The sequence below is a fragment of the Scyliorhinus torazame genome, chromosome 2 (genome assembly GCF_047496885.1).
Source record: "Scyliorhinus torazame isolate Kashiwa2021f chromosome 2, sScyTor2.1, whole genome shotgun sequence".
Classification (NCBI taxonomy): domain Eukaryota; kingdom Metazoa; phylum Chordata; class Chondrichthyes; order Carcharhiniformes; family Scyliorhinidae; genus Scyliorhinus; species Scyliorhinus torazame.
The window spans coordinates 132,218,854-132,237,764 of NC_092708.1; the positions used below are offsets into that span (position 1 = coordinate 132,218,854).

Here is an 18,911-nt window from a genome sequence, read left to right on the forward strand (position 1 = left end):
GTACCAATAACAAAGATGAGGTGGGTGTAATGGAACTTTAATACTTACATGCTACATCTTTTGTTAATACTGGCTGCGATGGATCACTTGGTGGTCCAATGCCTGCCTTATTTTCTGCACTGACACGGAATTCATACTCAGTTCCTTCGTTGAGTCCTATTACTTTATGTCGGAAGTCGGATACTGGTTTCTTTGTTGCTCTAATCCACCTGAGACCTTTCTTTTCTTTGCGTTCCACAATGTATCCTGTGATTTCACTACCACCATCATCAGCTGGTCTCTTCCAGCCAATGGTAACAGTATTTTTGGTAACATTAGTAACCTCAGGCTTTGTAGGTGGGCCAGGGGGACCTGAAAGAGGAACAGCATAAATTAAGTTTATATTTCTATCAGGCCAATGTACAAAAGTAATATTATTTTAAATAATTATTAAATTATTATTTTGATCAGCAATTTAAAAAATGTGATTACCAAAACTGTCCACCATCTTAACTGGCTCTGCCTGTACTGGTTCACCAATCCCATATTGATTTACGGCAGAGACACGGAAGATATATTCATTTCCCTGTATAAGTTTGCTTGCAACATATCTGCAGCTAGAAACATCTTCGGCAACTAAAGTCCAGAGAAGGCGACTCGTTTCTCTCTTTTCAATTGTGTAAGATTTAACTGGAGAACCTCCATCTTCGGCTGGAGGTGACCAATTTAGTGTAACCTTCTCAGATGAAACATTGCTTATTTCAATAGGTCCCGGAGGACCGGGAACATCCAAAACTTTCACACGTACATTTTCCTCTTTGGCGCCGAATGGATTGCTGGCAGTGATGGTATATTCACCAGAATCTTTCCTCGTAGCATATTTAACAGACAGCGTTGAGGAAGTTGGAGTTTTTTCAATCTGAACAATCTCAGAGACCTTGAAGTCTTTTCCACCTTTAGACCATACTGATGTTGGTGGAGGTTTACCAAGAATACTAGTAGCGGTAATTACAATAGTATCACCAGCTTTAACCGTTAAACCTTCTTTAACGGTAGGATCAATTACAATTGTTGGTGCCACTGTGGGTGTAAAAGAAAGAAAGAAGTGAATTAGTATTGCTATGTGTTTTTTTTCTAATTTTTATTTTTATCACGTGGTAAAAATAGAAAATTACATACCATATTCATCCTGACAGATAATGGTTCCTGTAGTTTCAGATGGTGGGCTGATTGCTCCTGCTGCATTCTTTGCCCTTATACGGAATTCATATTTACAGCCCTCAGTAAGATCAGTAACAGTAAAAGCACACTCTTGAATGTTAATATGATTTGCTTTCATCCATGCCTTTGAAGGCAGATCACGTTTCTCAACAATGTAGCCAATTAGTTTGTGACCACCATCGTACTTTGGCTCAGTCCAGATTAGGGTTACAGATGTCCGGGTAACATTAATGACTTCAGGTTTTCCAGGAGGATCTGAAAAGAAAAACATTTGATGTCAGGCTCTGCTTTTGTCATTTATAATCTGCAATAATAAGAAATGAGAAACTGCAATGGATTTCACCTACCAATTGGATCAAGTGCAGTAACAGGATGTGATGGTCCGCTAGGTTTCCCCACACCAGCCAAGTTAATAGCCATAACCCTAAATTCATATTCAAGACCTTCAGTTAAGCCTGGTACTCTAAGATCCCTCATTTTCAATGTGGTCTTATTTGCTCTCTTCCAAAGGAGGCTGTTTCTTTCTTTATATTCAACGTGATAACCTGGTACAAAAAAGTAGTGTCAAATAAATGTTGCACAGTTATATAAGTTGAACAACTAGTCAAAAGGGAGAAATTAAACTTTGTACCTGTGATTGGGGAGCCACCAGTTTTCCTTGGATCCTTCCAAGTCAGGGAGACAGAATCATGCCTGACTGCAACTATTTCTGGTGGCAAAGGAGCATCAGGCACATCTTGGGGGAGGAAAAAAGAGAAATAAAATTCAGTTTAAAATTGAATGACGCACTGCAATTGAGGTTTATTTGCAAAATGCAAAGATGCTTACCAAATGGATGCCTGGCTATCACAGGATCAGATTTCAGGCCTTCTCCCACTCCATATTTATTCTCAGCACTGACTCTAAACACGTACTCATTTCCTTCATGAAGCCTTGTAATTCTGAATGATGTTTTTTGTACAGCAGAAGCGCTTGTCACCCATTTATTGGTGATGTTATCTCGTTTTTCTAAAATATAATTAGTAATTTCTGCACCACCATTATCCTTCGGGGGTGCCCAGATTAACGTAATTGCATCTGCTGTTATTTCATCAAAACGGAAAGGTGCAGTTGGTATTCCAGGCTTTCCAACTACTTTCATGTGTATTGTAGCTTCTTTAGTGCCAGCAACATTCTTCAAATTGATTATGTATTTTCCAGCATCACCCTTTTGACAATCTCGCACTGCAAGTGCTGTATCAATTGCTGTGGATTCCACAGATACTCTTCCACTTTCCTGAAGCATATCTTCACCTTTCTTCCATGTTACTTTTGGTACAGGTTTGCCACTGATTGGGATCTTTATACGGAAATTACTTCCCTCCTTGGCAATGTATGTTAGGTCAGGGATGTCTCGTAAGTCAAGATTTGGTGGTACTGTTGAGGCAAAGAGAAGTTAATAAATTCAGTTTGACATGTATACTTTGAAACCATTTTGACACTGAAATAATAATTTGCATTGTCTTGTTATGAGTGAAGCCTTAAGAAGCTGTACAGTTTAACTTGAGGATCGACGTACAATAATTTACCATAGGTGACATATCTTGGCTAAGCAATTTCAAAGAGATTATTAAAATGATCACTGTCTAATTGAGGTTACTATTACAACCACTGCACAAATTCTGCATTTGGCTTGTGCCAATGTTAATGTAATATAAATGCTATTGATTAAGACTTGGAATGTTATAATTGAAGATGAAAATGCCAGCTACATCCTACACTCAGAACAGGAATAGATCATTCAGCCTTTTGACAGTGTTGCTTCAGTGAATCAGATCTTGGCTGGTATGTATCTCAACTCTATCTACCCATCTTCAAGCTAAAACCCTACACCCTTACTTAATAGCAATCTGTTTATCTGTTTCGAAAATTTCAGCTGTCCCAGCATCCACAGCCTTATCGGGAGAAAATAATTTGACACTTCCTCTACCCTTTGTGTGAAAAAAGCTCATTTCACTCAGGAATGGCTTCCTCTAATTTTAAGATTGTTACCCCTTGTTCTGGATTGCTCCACCAGAGAAAATAACTTTTTTAAATCTACTGTACTGAAATCATTTATCTTTTTAAATACCTTGACCAGAATTTTGCTAGCAGTGTGGAGTTTCCAATGTCGGGTGGAAATGTACGTCTGCAGCATGCAGGGGTGACTGGCGGAGTTTACGAGTTACCTACCTATTAAGGCTGGTGACATTCCCCGTGAGCTGCTGACTCAATCAGGGGGCCGATAGTTTAGCAGCACCACCAGGAGTGGCGGCCTAAGCTGAAGCTACCTTCGGACCCTGGGCCCACAGCAGTTTTTTGAAGCCAATATTTTACATTATTTTTAAAAAAAAAATTTAGAGTACCCAATTCATTTTTTCCAATTAAGGGGCAATTTAGCGTGGCCAATCCACCTAGCCTGCACATTTTTGGGTTATGGGGGCGAGACCCACGCAAACACGGGGAGAATGTGCAAACTCCACACAGACAGTGGCCCAGAGCCGGGATCGAACCTGGGACCTTGCGCTGTGAGGCTGCAGGGCTAACCCACTGCACAACGGGCTGCCCCCAACGTTTTAAATTATGAAAGGGATGGGCGCTTTCGGGAGAGCACTCTGAGAAGGTTGCTTTGGCTATGGGGTCCGTCTTCCTGCTCGCTTTGCCTGGGATGCTGCCTCCATTTAGCTGTCGGTCTCCTCATGCACCAGAAGTCAACCGCCATCAGTAAAATGCCAATGGCACTGTAAAATAGCCCCTAAAATTGGGCTTTTAACTATGGAAATTAGAGTGGACAGCTGTCTCTAAACCAATTGTTGGCAAATTGCTTCAATAGTGGGAATGTATTGGGAAGCCAATCAAACTCAGTGCCCAATAATTTTACTCGATCCAGGCCCTGAATTTGATTGCCTGTCAATCGTCTAAAGACAAAGGGTGAAATTTGCTGGCATTCCTGAGGCGTGTTTCTCGGCAGTGGAAGGTGGTCCATTGTTGGCCAGCAGTGGATCTTCTGAATACCCAACTGAATCCACATCCCACTGCCGGGAAGCCTGCAGCAGGGGTGTACTGTCGTCAGGACAGGAAGATCCCGCTGGCATGAATGGCCGGAAGATCTTGCCCAACGTTTCATTTTGCTAATAATCTTTTATGTGGAGCCTTATAAATACCTCTTGGAAATGCATATATAAGCCCAGAAATTCCAGACAGTCTATCCAACATGTTCCCCCCTCCAATATGCACAATGGGTCCCATCATATGTCCCAATGCACTGAATTTGTGGAAATTCCCCAGGAAGTTTGGACTTCTGATGGGTAATTCCCCTCCTACCGGACCCTGTGGAGTGCAGGTTGGAGAGCTCAGGCAGTTCTGACTTATCTATCTGGATAGTTACTCAGGAAATGTCACACAGAAAGAAAATAGTTTTAATTCTGGAGGAGCAATGCATAATCACTCACACTGACTCACCTGACTACCACACCACAGATTTTCACAGTAACTTCATTGCAGTGTTAATGTAAGCCTACTTGTGACACTAATAAAGATTCTTATCACATCCCACAACCTTTCAACACCCCTCGACTTTCCCTGACCCCCAACTGCCTCAACTCCTCCCGATCCATCAACCCCCACCCCCCCCCCAAATTCCTGACCCTCTGAATCACCCCCGACTCTTTGACACCCCGCTGACCATCTGACACCTCCCGACCTTCTGATTAACCAGTGACCATCCAATTCATTCCCCACCCTTGGAATCCCTTGACCCACTGATAGAACCACCTGATCATCTGACTCACCCCACTCTCGAATTCGCCCCTGACCCTCCAACTTTCCCCAACCATCGAACTCACCCCAACTCTCCAATTTGCCTATGATCTTCTGACTGTCTTTGACCATTTGACTTTCCAGATCCTCCAAATCCGCTGACCCACTGACTTCCGCCGACCCTCAAACTGATCCCCGATCATTCGACTCCCCCTGACCTGGCCTCACCACCCTGCCACTTTACTACCATGACAACCTCCCACCAGGTCACCCTACCCAGCTGGTACCCTACAACCCACTCTATCCACTGTACCCATCAAGCATTCTACCACCCTGCCATTCTACACCCTACTCACCCTGCCACGCTACCCAGCTGGCACCATACCCATTGTACTACATTGTCACTTAGCACCCTACTCACCCTGCTACCTTCCCACACCATCATCCTGCCACCTCACCCACCCAGCCTAACATCCTGCCACCCTACCCAGCTGGCACCCTTTCTACCATACCACACAGTCATTCAGTACTCTACCCACCATATGCACCATGCCTCCCTACCACCCATCCATTCATCTCACTCATTCACTAACATAGTGAAAAGCTATTTAAATATCTCAAAGCTTTTCAATGTATTAGAGAATGAAGACTTACCAAAATATGGCAGCTAATGCTATAGAAAAATGGTAGTGGTTTGACTTCCCTCCAATGATCCTGCACTATGAAGAAGGGCTCTCAGAACAAGAATGCTCTACATTTCGGAAAAAGGCTTGGTTTGGAAGTTCAGGTGAGAAATGTGCAGTTCCGGTGAAAGATGAAAAAAATCAGAGTGGGATGGCAATCCAAGGGCAATTGTCGTTCCTCAGAGGTTTTGGTCCATAGTATTTATAGACATTCCTTTATTCTCCTTGTTAGTGATCTCCTCAAAGATACCAACTAGATTAGTCACACATGACCTAATAACTAAGTTTAGTGGTGGGGAAGTTACCTTTTAAATTCAAAATAGCCTATCTGATTAGTGTAGTTTTAGTTTAGCTGTTAATTGCCAATTAGATTATCGTATGTTTTTTAAAGCTCACCTACTTCCAATTTAAATTGTTACAAACGGAATTACTACAAGGTTAAAGTTGAAGTTGTTATAGAATTAAGTGTTGGTGTGCCATAGTAGCAGTGTTGCACTTTAAAAATAATTTATTAGCTGTAAAGCACTTTCGATGTTTTTGAGGACATGGTAATGTGTCAGAAAAGGTCATAAGAGTCAGAGAGGTTTACAGCACGGAAAAAGGCCCTTCGGCCCATCACATCCACGTTGACCATTAAGCACCTAACTATTCTTATCCCATTTTCCAGCACTTAGTCCGTAGTTTTGTGTGCTATGGCATTTCAAGTGCTCATCTAAATACTTCTTAAAAGTTGTGTGGGTTCTCGCCTCTACCACCCTTTCAGGCAGGGAGTTCCAGATTCCAACCACCCTCTGGGTGAAAAGGTCTCCTCACATCTCCTCTAAACCTCCTGCCCATTACCTTAAATCTATGCCCCCTGGTAATTGGCCCCTCCACTAAGGGGAAAAATATCTTCCTATCCACCCCGTCTATGTCCCTCATAATTTTAAACACCTCAATCAGGTCCCCCCTCAGCCATCTCTGCTGCAGAGAAAACACCCCATGTCTATCCAGTTTCTCTTGTTAGCTGAAACGATCCAGCCCAGGCAACATCGTGGTGAATCTCCTCTGCACCCTCTCTAGTGCAATCACTTCCTTTTTATAGTGTGGTGACCAGAACTGTACAGTACTCTAGCTGGGGCCTAACCATCATTTAATACAGCTCCAGCATAACTTTCCTGCTCTTAGTTCAATGCCTTGGTTAATAAAGACAAGAATCCCTTGACCACCTTGTCGACCTGTCTTCAGAGATCTGTGAACCTGCACACCAGGGTCCCTTTGATCCTCTGTACTTCCTAGGGTTCGACCATTTATTGTATATTCACCTTGCCTTGCTAGGACTCCCAAAATCCATTACCTCATACTTTTCATGGTTAAATTTCATTTGCTGCTCTTCTGCCCATCTAACCAGCCCATCTATATCGTCCTGTAATCTAAGGCCTTGCTCCTCACTATTTACCACACCACCAATTTTTGTGTCATCAGAGAACTTACTTATCATACATTCACATCAGATCATTCATGTATACTACAAACAACAAGGGACCCAGCACTGATCCCTGCGGAACACCACTGGACATTGGCTTCCAGTCACAAAAACAACCTTTAGCCAAGGTCTAGTTAGGTTAATTAACAAAACCAAATAGTTATTCTATATTCAACAATTCACACTTGGGTTTGAACTTCCAATTATTCCAAGATTAGCTGTAGATGCTTGTTCTTTATATTGTGGAACAATTACTCACCAACTTGATCCTTTGCTACAAGTGTAATTTCACGTGGCACGCTGAATCCAGCATCATTCTGTGCTCTTACTCTGAAAGTGTATTCTTTTCCTTCTTCCAGTTCATTTGTTAGAAATTGCAACCTCTTAGCTCTCATCAACTCTTTCCATCTGTCCGCCTCAACCATAATTTCAACGGAGTATGCAGTAATTCGGGTTCCACCATCATTGATTGGTTTTTTCCATGTCAAAGTGCAAGATTTCTTGGACACAGCTGCAGCCTTTAAGTCTTCCACAGGCCCAGGTTCTTCTACATAATACAATAGATTGTTTAAGTGGAAAGAGATTACATAATGCAGTCTTTTTTGTTCTGTATTAAATAATGAAAAATAATCAGTCCGCTTAATCCTTACCTGATGCTTTCACTGCATCTTTCGTCTCACAAGGTTCACCAATGCCATACTCATTTTCAGCTAGCACTCTGAAGTAGTAAAATTTACCCTCCTCCAAATTAATAATTCTAAAACTTGTCTTGGAACATTCAGTTGCTACAGTTGACCATGCCTTTCTTTCAGCATCGCGTTTCTCTACTATGTAATTTTTAACTGGACTGCCACCATCCACGAGAGGAGGATCCCATGAAATAACGGCAAAATTCTTCGATGTTTCTTTAATGATAAGATTAACTGGAGGACCGGGTGTGTCTAATTAAAAAGAAAAAAGTAAATGGTTGTCTCACTGAATAAAACAATTATAATTAATTCACTTTACACTAATAAAATTTTACTTTTTAGAACAATGAAATAATTTGTAACTTACCAAGAACCTTTACAGTAAGTGTGTATGCTTTTGTTCCACTGCTATTTTGTAAAGTTAAAATATATTTTCCAGCGTCATATCGATTCACATTTTCGCAGTACAGCATCGTGTCATATTCTGTAGTTCTGATTTCAAGTCCTTGTCTATCCTGTATGTTGGCATCCATTTTAGCCCAGCTGATCTTCGGCGGAGGACGACCTCTCACTGGCACATAGATTCTCATTGTGACACCAGCACGCAGAACAAGCACTTTCCTTAAGTCAGCGTCAAGATCTGCCTCAGGGGGAACTGTTCAGAAGAATAATACATAATTCAATCCTCATTATTAAAAATCTTCCATATGTATCAAGACATGGTCCTGTGTCATACAGTTGCTCCTACCAAATAGATTACAGAATCTGAGTGGTCATCAGTTCAACCAGTTTCATCCCTGAGAACATTTTCACTTCATCTTGTCTGGTCAATCAGATTTAAGAACCATGTCCCAGGAACCAGTAATATCCTAGGCCACCTCTACAGTGTCATTTAGTTCAGTCACAAAAATGCTAATCCTACTCATTGAAAATTTGCTTCATCTACCTGTCCATATACATGTAAAATTATGTTTATACATGATTAAGACAAAACAAATTGTACAAAAATAGTCTAAAATTTGCTCAAAAAAAGCTACCCATAAAACTCCCATCTAACTTTACAACTCTTAAACATCTCCTCATTCCCATTATGATAAAGGACAATCTGATTATGTACACACTATCCCATTAGAAAAATGGCATTGCTTTACACCAGGCATTGTCAAACTCGGGGGGTCGCGGGCGGGTGTCAGGAGGGTTGCAGAGCCATCCGTCGCGGCGCTCCCGATCGCGCAAATCTGCACGCAATAGCCGCAGCAGTCGGCTGTTAATAACGGTGGCTGCAAGCGGCCTTCAAAATGGCCGCGAACATGTAAAAAAAATGTGGCCGCACTGCGCATGCGTGCCAGATCATCGGCGCGCACGCGCAAACTATGCGCATGCGCGCCGATGATCGGGCACGCATGCACAGTGCGGTCGCTTTTTTTTTTTAATGGTTGCGGCTTTTTGTTTTACAAGTTCGGGCGGGGATTATTAATTTATTTTATTCATTTTATTTTTATTTTTTCATTTATTTTATTCAATTTATTTTTATTTTTTTTACAAGTTCAGGGGGGTTTTATTTGATAAAATTTTATAGGAACAAAATGCAGAACTTTGGACAGATGGAGACTCCATACTTTCTGACACCGGAAGGCTTCAGCTTCATCCAACAGGTTCCATTGGAGGAGTGTGTACGAGGGTCAAAGGGATACAAAACCATTTCCTCCATTTTTGTCAGCAGCAAACAAGGCAAGAGAAAATGGTGGGTCACAAAGGTTGGCTGGTGTGGGCCGCGAAGACCGGCCGGCGTGGGTTGCGAAGGTCGGCCGGCGTGGGTCACGAATGTCGGCCGGGTTGGGACCCTAAGGTTGGCCGGTTGGTAAAATGGGTCCCCGTAAAAAAAAGTTTGAAAAACTCTGCTTTACACTATGGCACCACCCAACTCAAACTATATTCCTAAGAGCCAGTTGAAGAACATATGCTAAGGTGTGCATGTCTGGTGTTAGTTGCAGCTGGCCAGGATTTTCCAGCCCCCTCCCTGTGGTGGGTTTACCCACGGTGGATGCGGCGGGTCATTGGCTGCCAGCGGGATCTTCTGGTCCTGCTACAGTCTGCGAGCTTTTGCATGGCACGCCAGCTTTGTCACCAGGGATCTGGCCATGCAGGGGCGTGGTGGGGGGGGGGGGCGACTATATACAAACATATAAAGCGATTATCTGAAATTCCCTTTAGAATGCAATAAATCTTCCACTTAAATAATGGAGAGTAACTTCAGAAAAATATTACAAAGACAAAATATTACAGATGCTGAAAATTGGAAATAACACAAAAAATGCTGGAAATACTGGAAAGGTTGGGCAGCATTTGTGAAGGGAGAAACAGTTAACATAGAAAGTCGACGACTTTTCATCAGAAAGAACTCTTTAACTCGCCACATGTTGCCTGTCTTGCTGAGGATAACTAGAATGATTTAATGACAACATTTAATTTGCTTCACGAGTAATAAAAACTTACTCAAAATATCCTTGGCGGTGTGTTTTTCTGGCACTTCACTTGGATCACTGTAGCCTATTTTGTTCACTGCGCTTACACGGAACTGATATTCAGTGCCTTCAGACAGTCCTGTAACTGTATAGTGTCTCTCACGAAGATTCTTTGGTACGTTGCATTTTGTCCAGTTTTCACCATCTGCACGCTTAACTTCAACCAGATATCCCAAAATTGGACTTCCACCATCATATGCTGGCTTACTCCAAGACAGACTGATCGTACTGCGAGTTGTATCAACAACTTTTGGGAAAGCAGGAGGTCCTGGAGGATCTGAATGGAAATAAAATAATTTGTATGAAAAAAGTTTACCAAACAAGAGAGGAAAATATGGTGCTCAGAAAAATATACTTATTTTATACGTAAAATTCCCCATGTCTGCTTACATTGAGGATCAAGGGCAACTACTGCTTTTGAAGATTCACTGGGTTTGCCCGGGCCAGCTTTATTCAAGGCAATAACTCGATATTCATACTCAGTGCCTTCCTGAAGCCCCATAGCTTTAATTGTTCTTTCCAAAACTGGTTTTCTGTTGACTTTTGACCAAGTAATAGCCATTGCCTCACGTTTTTCCAATAAATATCCAGTCACCGGAGATCCGCCATCATCTTTTGGGGCTTTCCAGCTAACAGTCATATGATCTTTTGTGATGTTGCTAATTATTGGAGCATCGCATGGCCCAGGTACGTCTGTAAATAATACAATGCATGTGTTAAATAGCTCTTGTCTGTTTATCAATTAAAATCAAAAGTAGCTACAAAAATAAAATGTGTTTTACTTACTATAAGGATTCTTCGCAATAACTGGCTGAGTAATGATTGGGTCACCAACACCATATTTGTTTTCTGCACTAACACGGAACTGGTATTCATGTCCTTCTATCAATTTTTCTATACCACACTGGTTAATCTGTACATTAGCAGAAACTTGAGCCCAATTAGGACGGCTTGTCTCACGCTTATCAACAATATAGTTAGTTATCTCAGCACCGCCATCTTCAAGAGGAGGTTCCCACTTCAGAGTAACACGATCTGAATAAATATTGCTAACTTTGATCGAAGCTGGTGGACCAGGTTTGTCTAATAAAAAAACAAAACATAAGAATGCATTAATATTTCAGAAGGATTATTGAATTAAAAATAAAACTAGTCATTTGCTTTGTTTTCCATTTTTTCATTAGGTTTGCACAAAATAAATGTAAGTGTTTGGAAGCTGTTAAATATATAGTTGCATATTCACATATACATTTTATTAAGCTATTGTACAATGAACACTAGATTCACGATTATCCTATGAAACAAAAAATATTTTTACCTAATACTTTCAGTTTTACATTAGCTGATTTGGATCCACTTGGGTTCTCTGCAACAATAGTGTACTCTCCAGTTTCTTTCCTTTGAACACTATACAATTCGAGTGTGCATAGATTTCTTGCTCTGGCTATTTTAATGCCTTCACCAGGCATTACTATGTTGCCATCTTTCTTCCATGTGATCTTTGGAAAGGGTTTCCCAAAGACATGAGCGTCTAAGCAAACATTAAATCCAGCCTTTACAGTGATCAGAGACTTCATGGACACACCCAAATCAATTCTTGGTGCAACTGTAATTTGAACAAACATTTTATTCAATTAACATACTAAATTTATGGCATTGCAAGGTTTGCAAAATAGAAATCAGGTAGAAAATAATTTAACAAAGAGACATTAATTCATACCTTGTTCTGCCACGACGGTCACTGGATCTGAAGGTTCAGACGGCCAGCTGATGTTAACTACCGTCTTTGCAATGATCCTGAATTGATACTGGATATGTTCTTCAAGATTGGTAACAGTGAATTCTTCATTAGGTACATTTTGGCAGTTGGTGTTGCATCGTATCCACTTATCACCAGGTAATTTACAGGCTTCAACATAATAGCCAATTATTTTGCTTCCACCATCATGTTTGGGTCTTGCCCAGATGAGAGAAACAGTACTATTCGTGACATCAATGGCTTCAGGTTTGCCTGGTGGATCTGTTGTAAAATATGGGAACAAGTTTGCACACAAAAGCTTCATGGTATAAAATTCAAAGAATTTAAGATGATAATACAAGTAACTTTATTAACGGTTTTAAATTTTATGGGGAACACTTACCAACAGCAGTCCTAGCTGTTACAAACTCAGTTGGTTTACTGGGCTTGCTAGATCCTGCACGGTTCAGAGCACTGACTCTGAAAGTATACTCTAGCCCTTCAATTAGTCCTGAACATGGGTACTCAGTGGTACGGACAGATGTGTCATTTGCCTTTACCCAAAGAAGGCTATTTCGCTCTTTGCGTTCAATAGCATATCCAGTGATGGGACTACCACCATCACTTTCTGGTCTATCCCATGCCAAGAATATGCATTCTTTGTTCACCTTTGTGACATGTGCATTCCTTGGTTCGCTGGGAATATCTGTAGATAAAAATTAAAAATAACTTTTGTCAGCTCTGAAGCCAGCTTTTATGTCTTAAAAAAATATACATTCCAATTACTTTACCAAAGCTTACCAAATTGATATTTAGCAATCATTTTATCAGAAGTGAGAGGTTCGGAAACGCCAAATCTATTTTCTGCACGAACACGGAACATGTACTCCTGTCCAGGGATAAGCTTTCCAATTCTACAGTTTGTTTTTGTTACTGATGACACAGCAGTAACCCAGTCACCACGGCTTAAATCACATTTCTCTACTACATAGTTTGTTATGTTGCTGCCACCATCTTCAAATGGAATATGCCAATTAAGGCTGCAAGCATCAGCATCAAGTTCTGAAATATCAAACGGTGGCTGTGGTGGTCCAGGAATATCTGAAAAACATTAACCATCCAGAAGCAGATAATTAAATAATGCTGCTTTGCAAAGCATATTAATGGAAAACTATTTACACAGCTCTAGTTCTTTCAAGTGCGCAACTTTACATAGCCTTTGGATATGATAGATGAGGACAGAGGAAATATTAAGGGGATTACCATCCTTGAAAGGGGATAAATTACCAAGGCCAGATGAAATATACCCCAGGCTGTTAAAAGAAGCCTGGAAGGAAATTGTGGAAGTTCTGACCATTATTTTCCAATCCTCACTGGATACAGAAGAGGTGCTGGAGGATTAGGAGTCTGCTGTTATTCCTTTGTTTAAAAGGGGAGTGAAGGATAGATAAAATAATCACAGACTAGTAATTTTGACCTCAGTAGTAGGCAAATTATTGGAATCAATTCTGAAGGACAGGATAAACTGTCACTTTGAAAGGCATGGATTAATCAAGTTAAGGGAAGGTCATGTCTGACTAATTTGATTTAATGTTTTGAGGAGATAACGAGGAGGATTGATGATGGAAGTACAATTGATGAGGTGTAGATGAATTTTTGAAAGACTTTTGATAAGGTCCTAAATGGAGGACTGGTTTAAAAAAAAAGCCCATGGGAACCAGGGGAATGTAGCAAATTGGATTCAAAATTGGGTCAGGGACAGGAAACAAAGGGTAACAGTTGATAGATGTTTTTGCAGCTGGAAGGCTGATTCCAGCAGAATTCCCCCAGGATTCAGTGCTAGGTCCCTTGCTTTTTGTGGTATAAATTATTTGATATAAATGTATGAGGAATGATAAAAAGGTTCGCAGACAACACAAAAAATGGCCGTGTAATAGGTAGCGAGGAGAATAGCTGTAGACTGCAAGAAGATTGTCAGGTGGGCAGAAAACCAGCAAATGGAATTCAACCCAATCAAGTGTGAGTTGATGCATTTGGGGAGGTCAAGCAAGATAAATGCACAGTAATAGGAGGACACTGAGAAGTGCAGAGGAAATGAAGGACCTTGGAGTGAATGTCGACAGATCCTCGAAGATAGAAGGGAAGGTTGGTAAGATGGCTAAGAAGGCATGAAGGCATATGGAATCCTTTCCTTTATTAGCTGAGGCATAGAATATAAAAGCAGGGAGGTTATACTGGAACTATATAAAACATTAGTTAGACCACAATATGAGTACTGTGCAGTTCAGGTCACCTATTACAGAAAGATTGCAGTTGCATCAGAGAGGATGCAGAGGAAATTTAGTAGACTGTTGCCAGGACTGGAAAATTGCAGCTATGAGGAAAGGTTGGATAGGCTGGGATTCTTCTCCTTGGAATAGAGGCTTAGGGAGATTTGATTGAAGTACAAAATTGTGAGGGGCCTGGATTGGGTTGATGGGAAGGGACTTTTTACATTAGCAGAGAGGTCAGTAACTGGGGGGTATAGATCTAAAGTGATTGTTAGAAAGATGACGACCAATGAGGAATATATTTTCACACAGAGGTTATCGGGGCCGGGCACTCACTGCCTGAAATGTGTTTGAGGCAGAAACCCTCAACTTATTTAAAAGGAGTCTGGATAGGCATCTCAAGTGCCGTAACCTGCAGGGCTACGTACCAAATGCTAAAAAGCTAATTTTTGAACAGGCACAGGCACAATGGGCCAAGGAGCCTCCTTCTGTGCAGTAAACTTTCTATGATTCTTTGATTACATAAAGTGGCAAATATACATACCCATTATCACCACACGAATTTTCTGGGAGGCAATGCCAGAGCTATTTTCTGCAGAAAGATTGTAGTAGCCACTATCTTTTCTGGTAACATCTTTAATAATGAGTACTGAAGTGTCCTTTGTCTTATGCACAACTAGACGACTAGATGGAAGTACATCCACATCGCCTTTCATCCATTTGCAAGTTGGTGCAGGCTTGCCAGCTACATGAGCCTCAATTCTGAGCTTCTGGCCAGCTTTGATCGTTATGAATTCAGGCATGATAATCTTTGGTGCCACTATAAAAAAGAATAGCATTAATTCAAAGTTAATGCAGGAATTAAATCTTTGTTAAAAACTTACATGTATCCTTAAAACATAGTTATGTCAATTTTCCAAGAATACAGTGTTAGTAGGAAGCTTTTCAATCTCCTATGACTATAGGCAACTTGTTAAATTCCCCACCAGCAACATGTACTCAGGAAATCAGTCCTATTATATCTGCATCTTAAATTACCTAACAACTAACGACAATAAATTATTTCTACTTTCTACCAATACAACATCAGTTCACTTCCATTCCTTTGTTTCTCTGTCAAAAGATTGTAGGATCAAAGTCCTCTCCAGGACTTGAACATAATAGCTAGTATGCCAGTTCAGTGGAATATTAAGTCAATACTGAATTGTTAGATATGCTAATTAGATACTTTAAGATGTTAAACTAAAGCCCTGTTAAGGTGTTCATTCAAAATACCATGTTATGATTCATATCATTGCTATTTACAGGATGTTGTTTGTGTGTAAAATGGCTACCATGCTTGCCTGAAAAATTGTGGTTGCCATATATCAAGGTAATTCATTGCGTGTGAAACACTTAAAATACCTCTAAGAGATGATAAGCACTAGATAAATATAATCTTTTATTTTTTTAAATTTGAAGCTATCTTGAAGAAGTCACAAGGAATGAACCTGCAGATCGCCTACTTCATGCCTGAAAAACGGTGACTGATAAATGAAAGTTTGGTGGGGGACACCGCGTGTGTGCCTCTGCCTGCCAGAGTGCACTAAATGGAAGCTCAGCTAAGATCTCGATTACATCTTTCAAAGAGGAAAGGATGAAGAATCGACAGCATCTGTTAGTCCCATTTCTCCAGGTCCTGAGGAGCCTAATCCGCAAACTTTAAACGGACTATTGGAGTTCATACCAAAACAGGTGGGCCAGAAAGGACAGGGGTTCTTTTGGACTGCTACCAGCCAGTTCTTACACTCCCCCAGAATCTACACCCTCCACCACCCCTAGTGACTAGTTGTACGTACCCGGGATCGGAGTGCCACAATGGACTTTTCATGACAGGGAGGCAATGAGCAGCAGCTTGGAGACATAATATTAATGAGACGCAAACTTGAAAGTTATTCCTGCTTCCTGACTGCCTCAATAGGCTGGAGCCTAATTTCAAAGTCTTCATCACCATTTCATTTTGGCACTTTATGTATTGAAATATTTCCTCGTTTACTTACTCAGTTGTTCTTTAATTTCAAAAAGTCCTTCAGTTTCTCTGGGCAAGCTGACCCCTACAATATTTCTAGCAGCAACTCTGAATTTGTATTTAGTCCCTTCCTTAAGGCCTGTTACAAGAATGGACAGTTGCTTGATTACAGAGTATTGTGTCCACTGTATCTCAGTTTGGCCTTCTTCTTGATACTCAATAATATAACCATCAATTTTAGCTCCTCCATCCCTAATTGGTGGCAACCATGCCAGTGAAGCACTGTTCTTCGTCATATCAGTGACATCCAGTTTCTTGGGTGGATCTGGTTCACCTAAAAATCAAATTGAAAACTGTTACTTTGAGACATTTGATATCAAATAATATCCAGAAAAGGTCAGTGATAACCAAAGGCAATTTGGCCAACCCAGCTCTTTTCTTCTTCGTTCAATAGGAAAACGGCAAAAAATAAATTACTCACTGATTGGATCTCTTGCCAAAATAGGTTTGGCAGTATCTTTTGGAACCCCGGGTCCATATTGATTGACAGCAGTTACTCTGAAATAGTATTCACTTCCAGGTATCAGGCCGGCCACGTTGAAACTAGTTTTCTTCAAATCTTGTACCACTGCACCCCAGGTCTTTCTATCTGCTTCCCGCTTCTCCACGATATAGTGGGTCACTTGGCTACCTCCATCATTTTCAGGTGGTGACCAGGACAAATGACATGATGTTTTTGCAACATCAGAAGCTTCAAAGTTTGAGACTGGTCCAGGTGTGTCTGAAAGCGAAAAACAATTTTGATAAAAATCAAGGCTTTATTTTAGAATATAATACAGAAGCAGGCCTTCCAAATCATCCGAGTCTGTGCTAGTTCTTTTGAAGAACAAATATACGAATTTAGAGCAGGAGTAAGCCAGTCAGCCCCTTGAACCTGCTCTGCTATTCAATAGGATGATGAATATTCTGGGGTGCGATCTCCCCGAATGGGAACAGAGTGCCATAAGCGAGCGTATTTAACCGGGTGCTTCCTGGCTCTCAAGAGTGCCGATAAACAGCACGCTATTGAACTCCCATTTGGATAGATACGGGGCCTCAGCAGGGAACACCCCTCGACGAGGCCACACTTAGTCCCATTTTCTGCACTGAGGATCTTCGCTGGAACTCAGTGCAGGTGGAGATCGGGATGCCATTTTTAAATGACACTCGATCTCTCAACTCCCCCAACACGTTCCCCGAACCCCCGAAGCCCCATCCCACCTATAAGGGGGTCCTCAGGCCCCCCTACACCTGCGAAGGGTATCCCCGGCCTGATCCATGGTGTGGAAAGAATGCCAGCTTGCCACCTTGGCAGTGCCAGTCTGGCACCCTGGCAGTGTCCATGCCTGCTGGCAGGACCACCTGCCCAGAGGGCAAACACCTGGGGACCTCCGATCCCCTGGGAGACCCTCAGGAGTGCTATTCTGTCTGGTCCCTATTTGTGGCGACCAGGATGTACGTTACACCAAGTGCATTCCAATTACTCAAGCGTGTGATTTCACTGCACTCGACTCTCTTTGATGTGGGGAATGTTTCCAAACATTGGGGTTTCACCACTTAGGCCACTGAAGGGTGAAGGGATTATGAATGGATCAAAGGGGCAGATGGTTTTTATGAGCTGTCAATCACAAACCACTGCATGAATGTCATGAATGGATTGCAGACAGTGAATCTGTGGGAATGGCCCCCCATTACAAGGGTCCCTGGGGGGGCTGCCGTGTGGGTGTGGTGGGGACCAAATTGTGCTGCAGGGTTGGGTGCCTGATATTGGGATTTTACTGGAAATCCTTCATACTCCACACCATGCATATATTTGCATAGCAAGGAATACGGAATTGCATCCTTCTTTATGACCACAAGGGGATCGGAAAACTAGTGCAATTCTGCTCCGGCTGGAGAACGAAGGACGGGATTCTCCGATTTCGTAATCGGCGATCGGGCAGAGAATCCCTTCTGACGATGGAATCAGGGCAGTGCCTGTTTTTGCCTGCCCCACCCCCTCCAAAACAGCGTCATCGAGGAGCATGCCGCACGCCGTTGGGATGGAATCAGGACGTCACCTGATGGCCCTCCCATGATGCTCTGCCCTGATGGGCTGAGTGCCCGGCGGCCTTATGGGGGGCCGGGGCAGCGATCGGGCCGGTCCGATGCAGTGACGCGCGGCCGATCGGGGGGGTCCGCGGTCCGAGTCTGCCATTTCACTCGGCGCGGCCGCTGCCGTGCGCATACACGGACTCGGAACCGGAAGTGCGGCGGCCCGTATCCGCAGCCAAAGCTGCGTGAAGCTTCCCGGGTCTCTGCTAGCCCCCTGCAGGTTAGTGAATCGACCTTTATTTTTTGCGGGAAACTGGAGAGTGAAGCGCCAGCATTTTTACGCCAGCGTGGGGACATAGCCCCATTTTGGGAGGATCCAACCCATTCATTGTTGTTTCTTGGTCTTTTGACAATCACATGCAACCTGTGCCCTTTGGTTGCCAGATATTCATCTGTTGGAAACAGTTTCTCTCTATTTGTTCT

General features: G+C 42.1%; 1 protein-coding gene across 1 annotated transcript in view; it reads right to left on the bottom strand.

The window, feature by feature from the left end:
- ttn.2 (titin, tandem duplicate 2) overlaps positions 1-18,911 on the bottom strand; it is a 415,239-nt gene that overhangs the window by 59,649 nt on the left and 336,679 nt on the right. Inside the window, exons 227-245 of the mRNA XM_072477296.1 lie at positions 16,837-17,136; positions 16,387-16,689; positions 14,892-15,167; positions 12,879-13,178; positions 12,481-12,783; positions 12,060-12,359; positions 11,658-11,945; positions 11,126-11,422; positions 10,730-11,032; positions 10,311-10,616; positions 8,182-8,469; positions 7,776-8,066; positions 7,385-7,672; positions 2,029-2,616; positions 1,832-1,936; positions 1,548-1,745; positions 1,159-1,455; positions 472-1,059; positions 49-351 (exon numbers count right to left, since the gene is read on the bottom strand). Of these exons, the coding sequence (XP_072333397.1) occupies positions 49-351; positions 472-1,059; positions 1,159-1,455; positions 1,548-1,745; positions 1,832-1,936; positions 2,029-2,616; positions 7,385-7,672; positions 7,776-8,066; positions 8,182-8,469; positions 10,311-10,616; positions 10,730-11,032; positions 11,126-11,422; positions 11,658-11,945; positions 12,060-12,359; positions 12,481-12,783; positions 12,879-13,178; positions 14,892-15,167; positions 16,387-16,689; positions 16,837-17,136 (5,922 nt within the window). The remainder of the gene's footprint in view (positions 1-48; positions 352-471; positions 1,060-1,158; positions 1,456-1,547; positions 1,746-1,831; positions 1,937-2,028; positions 2,617-7,384; positions 7,673-7,775; positions 8,067-8,181; positions 8,470-10,310; positions 10,617-10,729; positions 11,033-11,125; positions 11,423-11,657; positions 11,946-12,059; positions 12,360-12,480; positions 12,784-12,878; positions 13,179-14,891; positions 15,168-16,386; positions 16,690-16,836; positions 17,137-18,911) is intronic.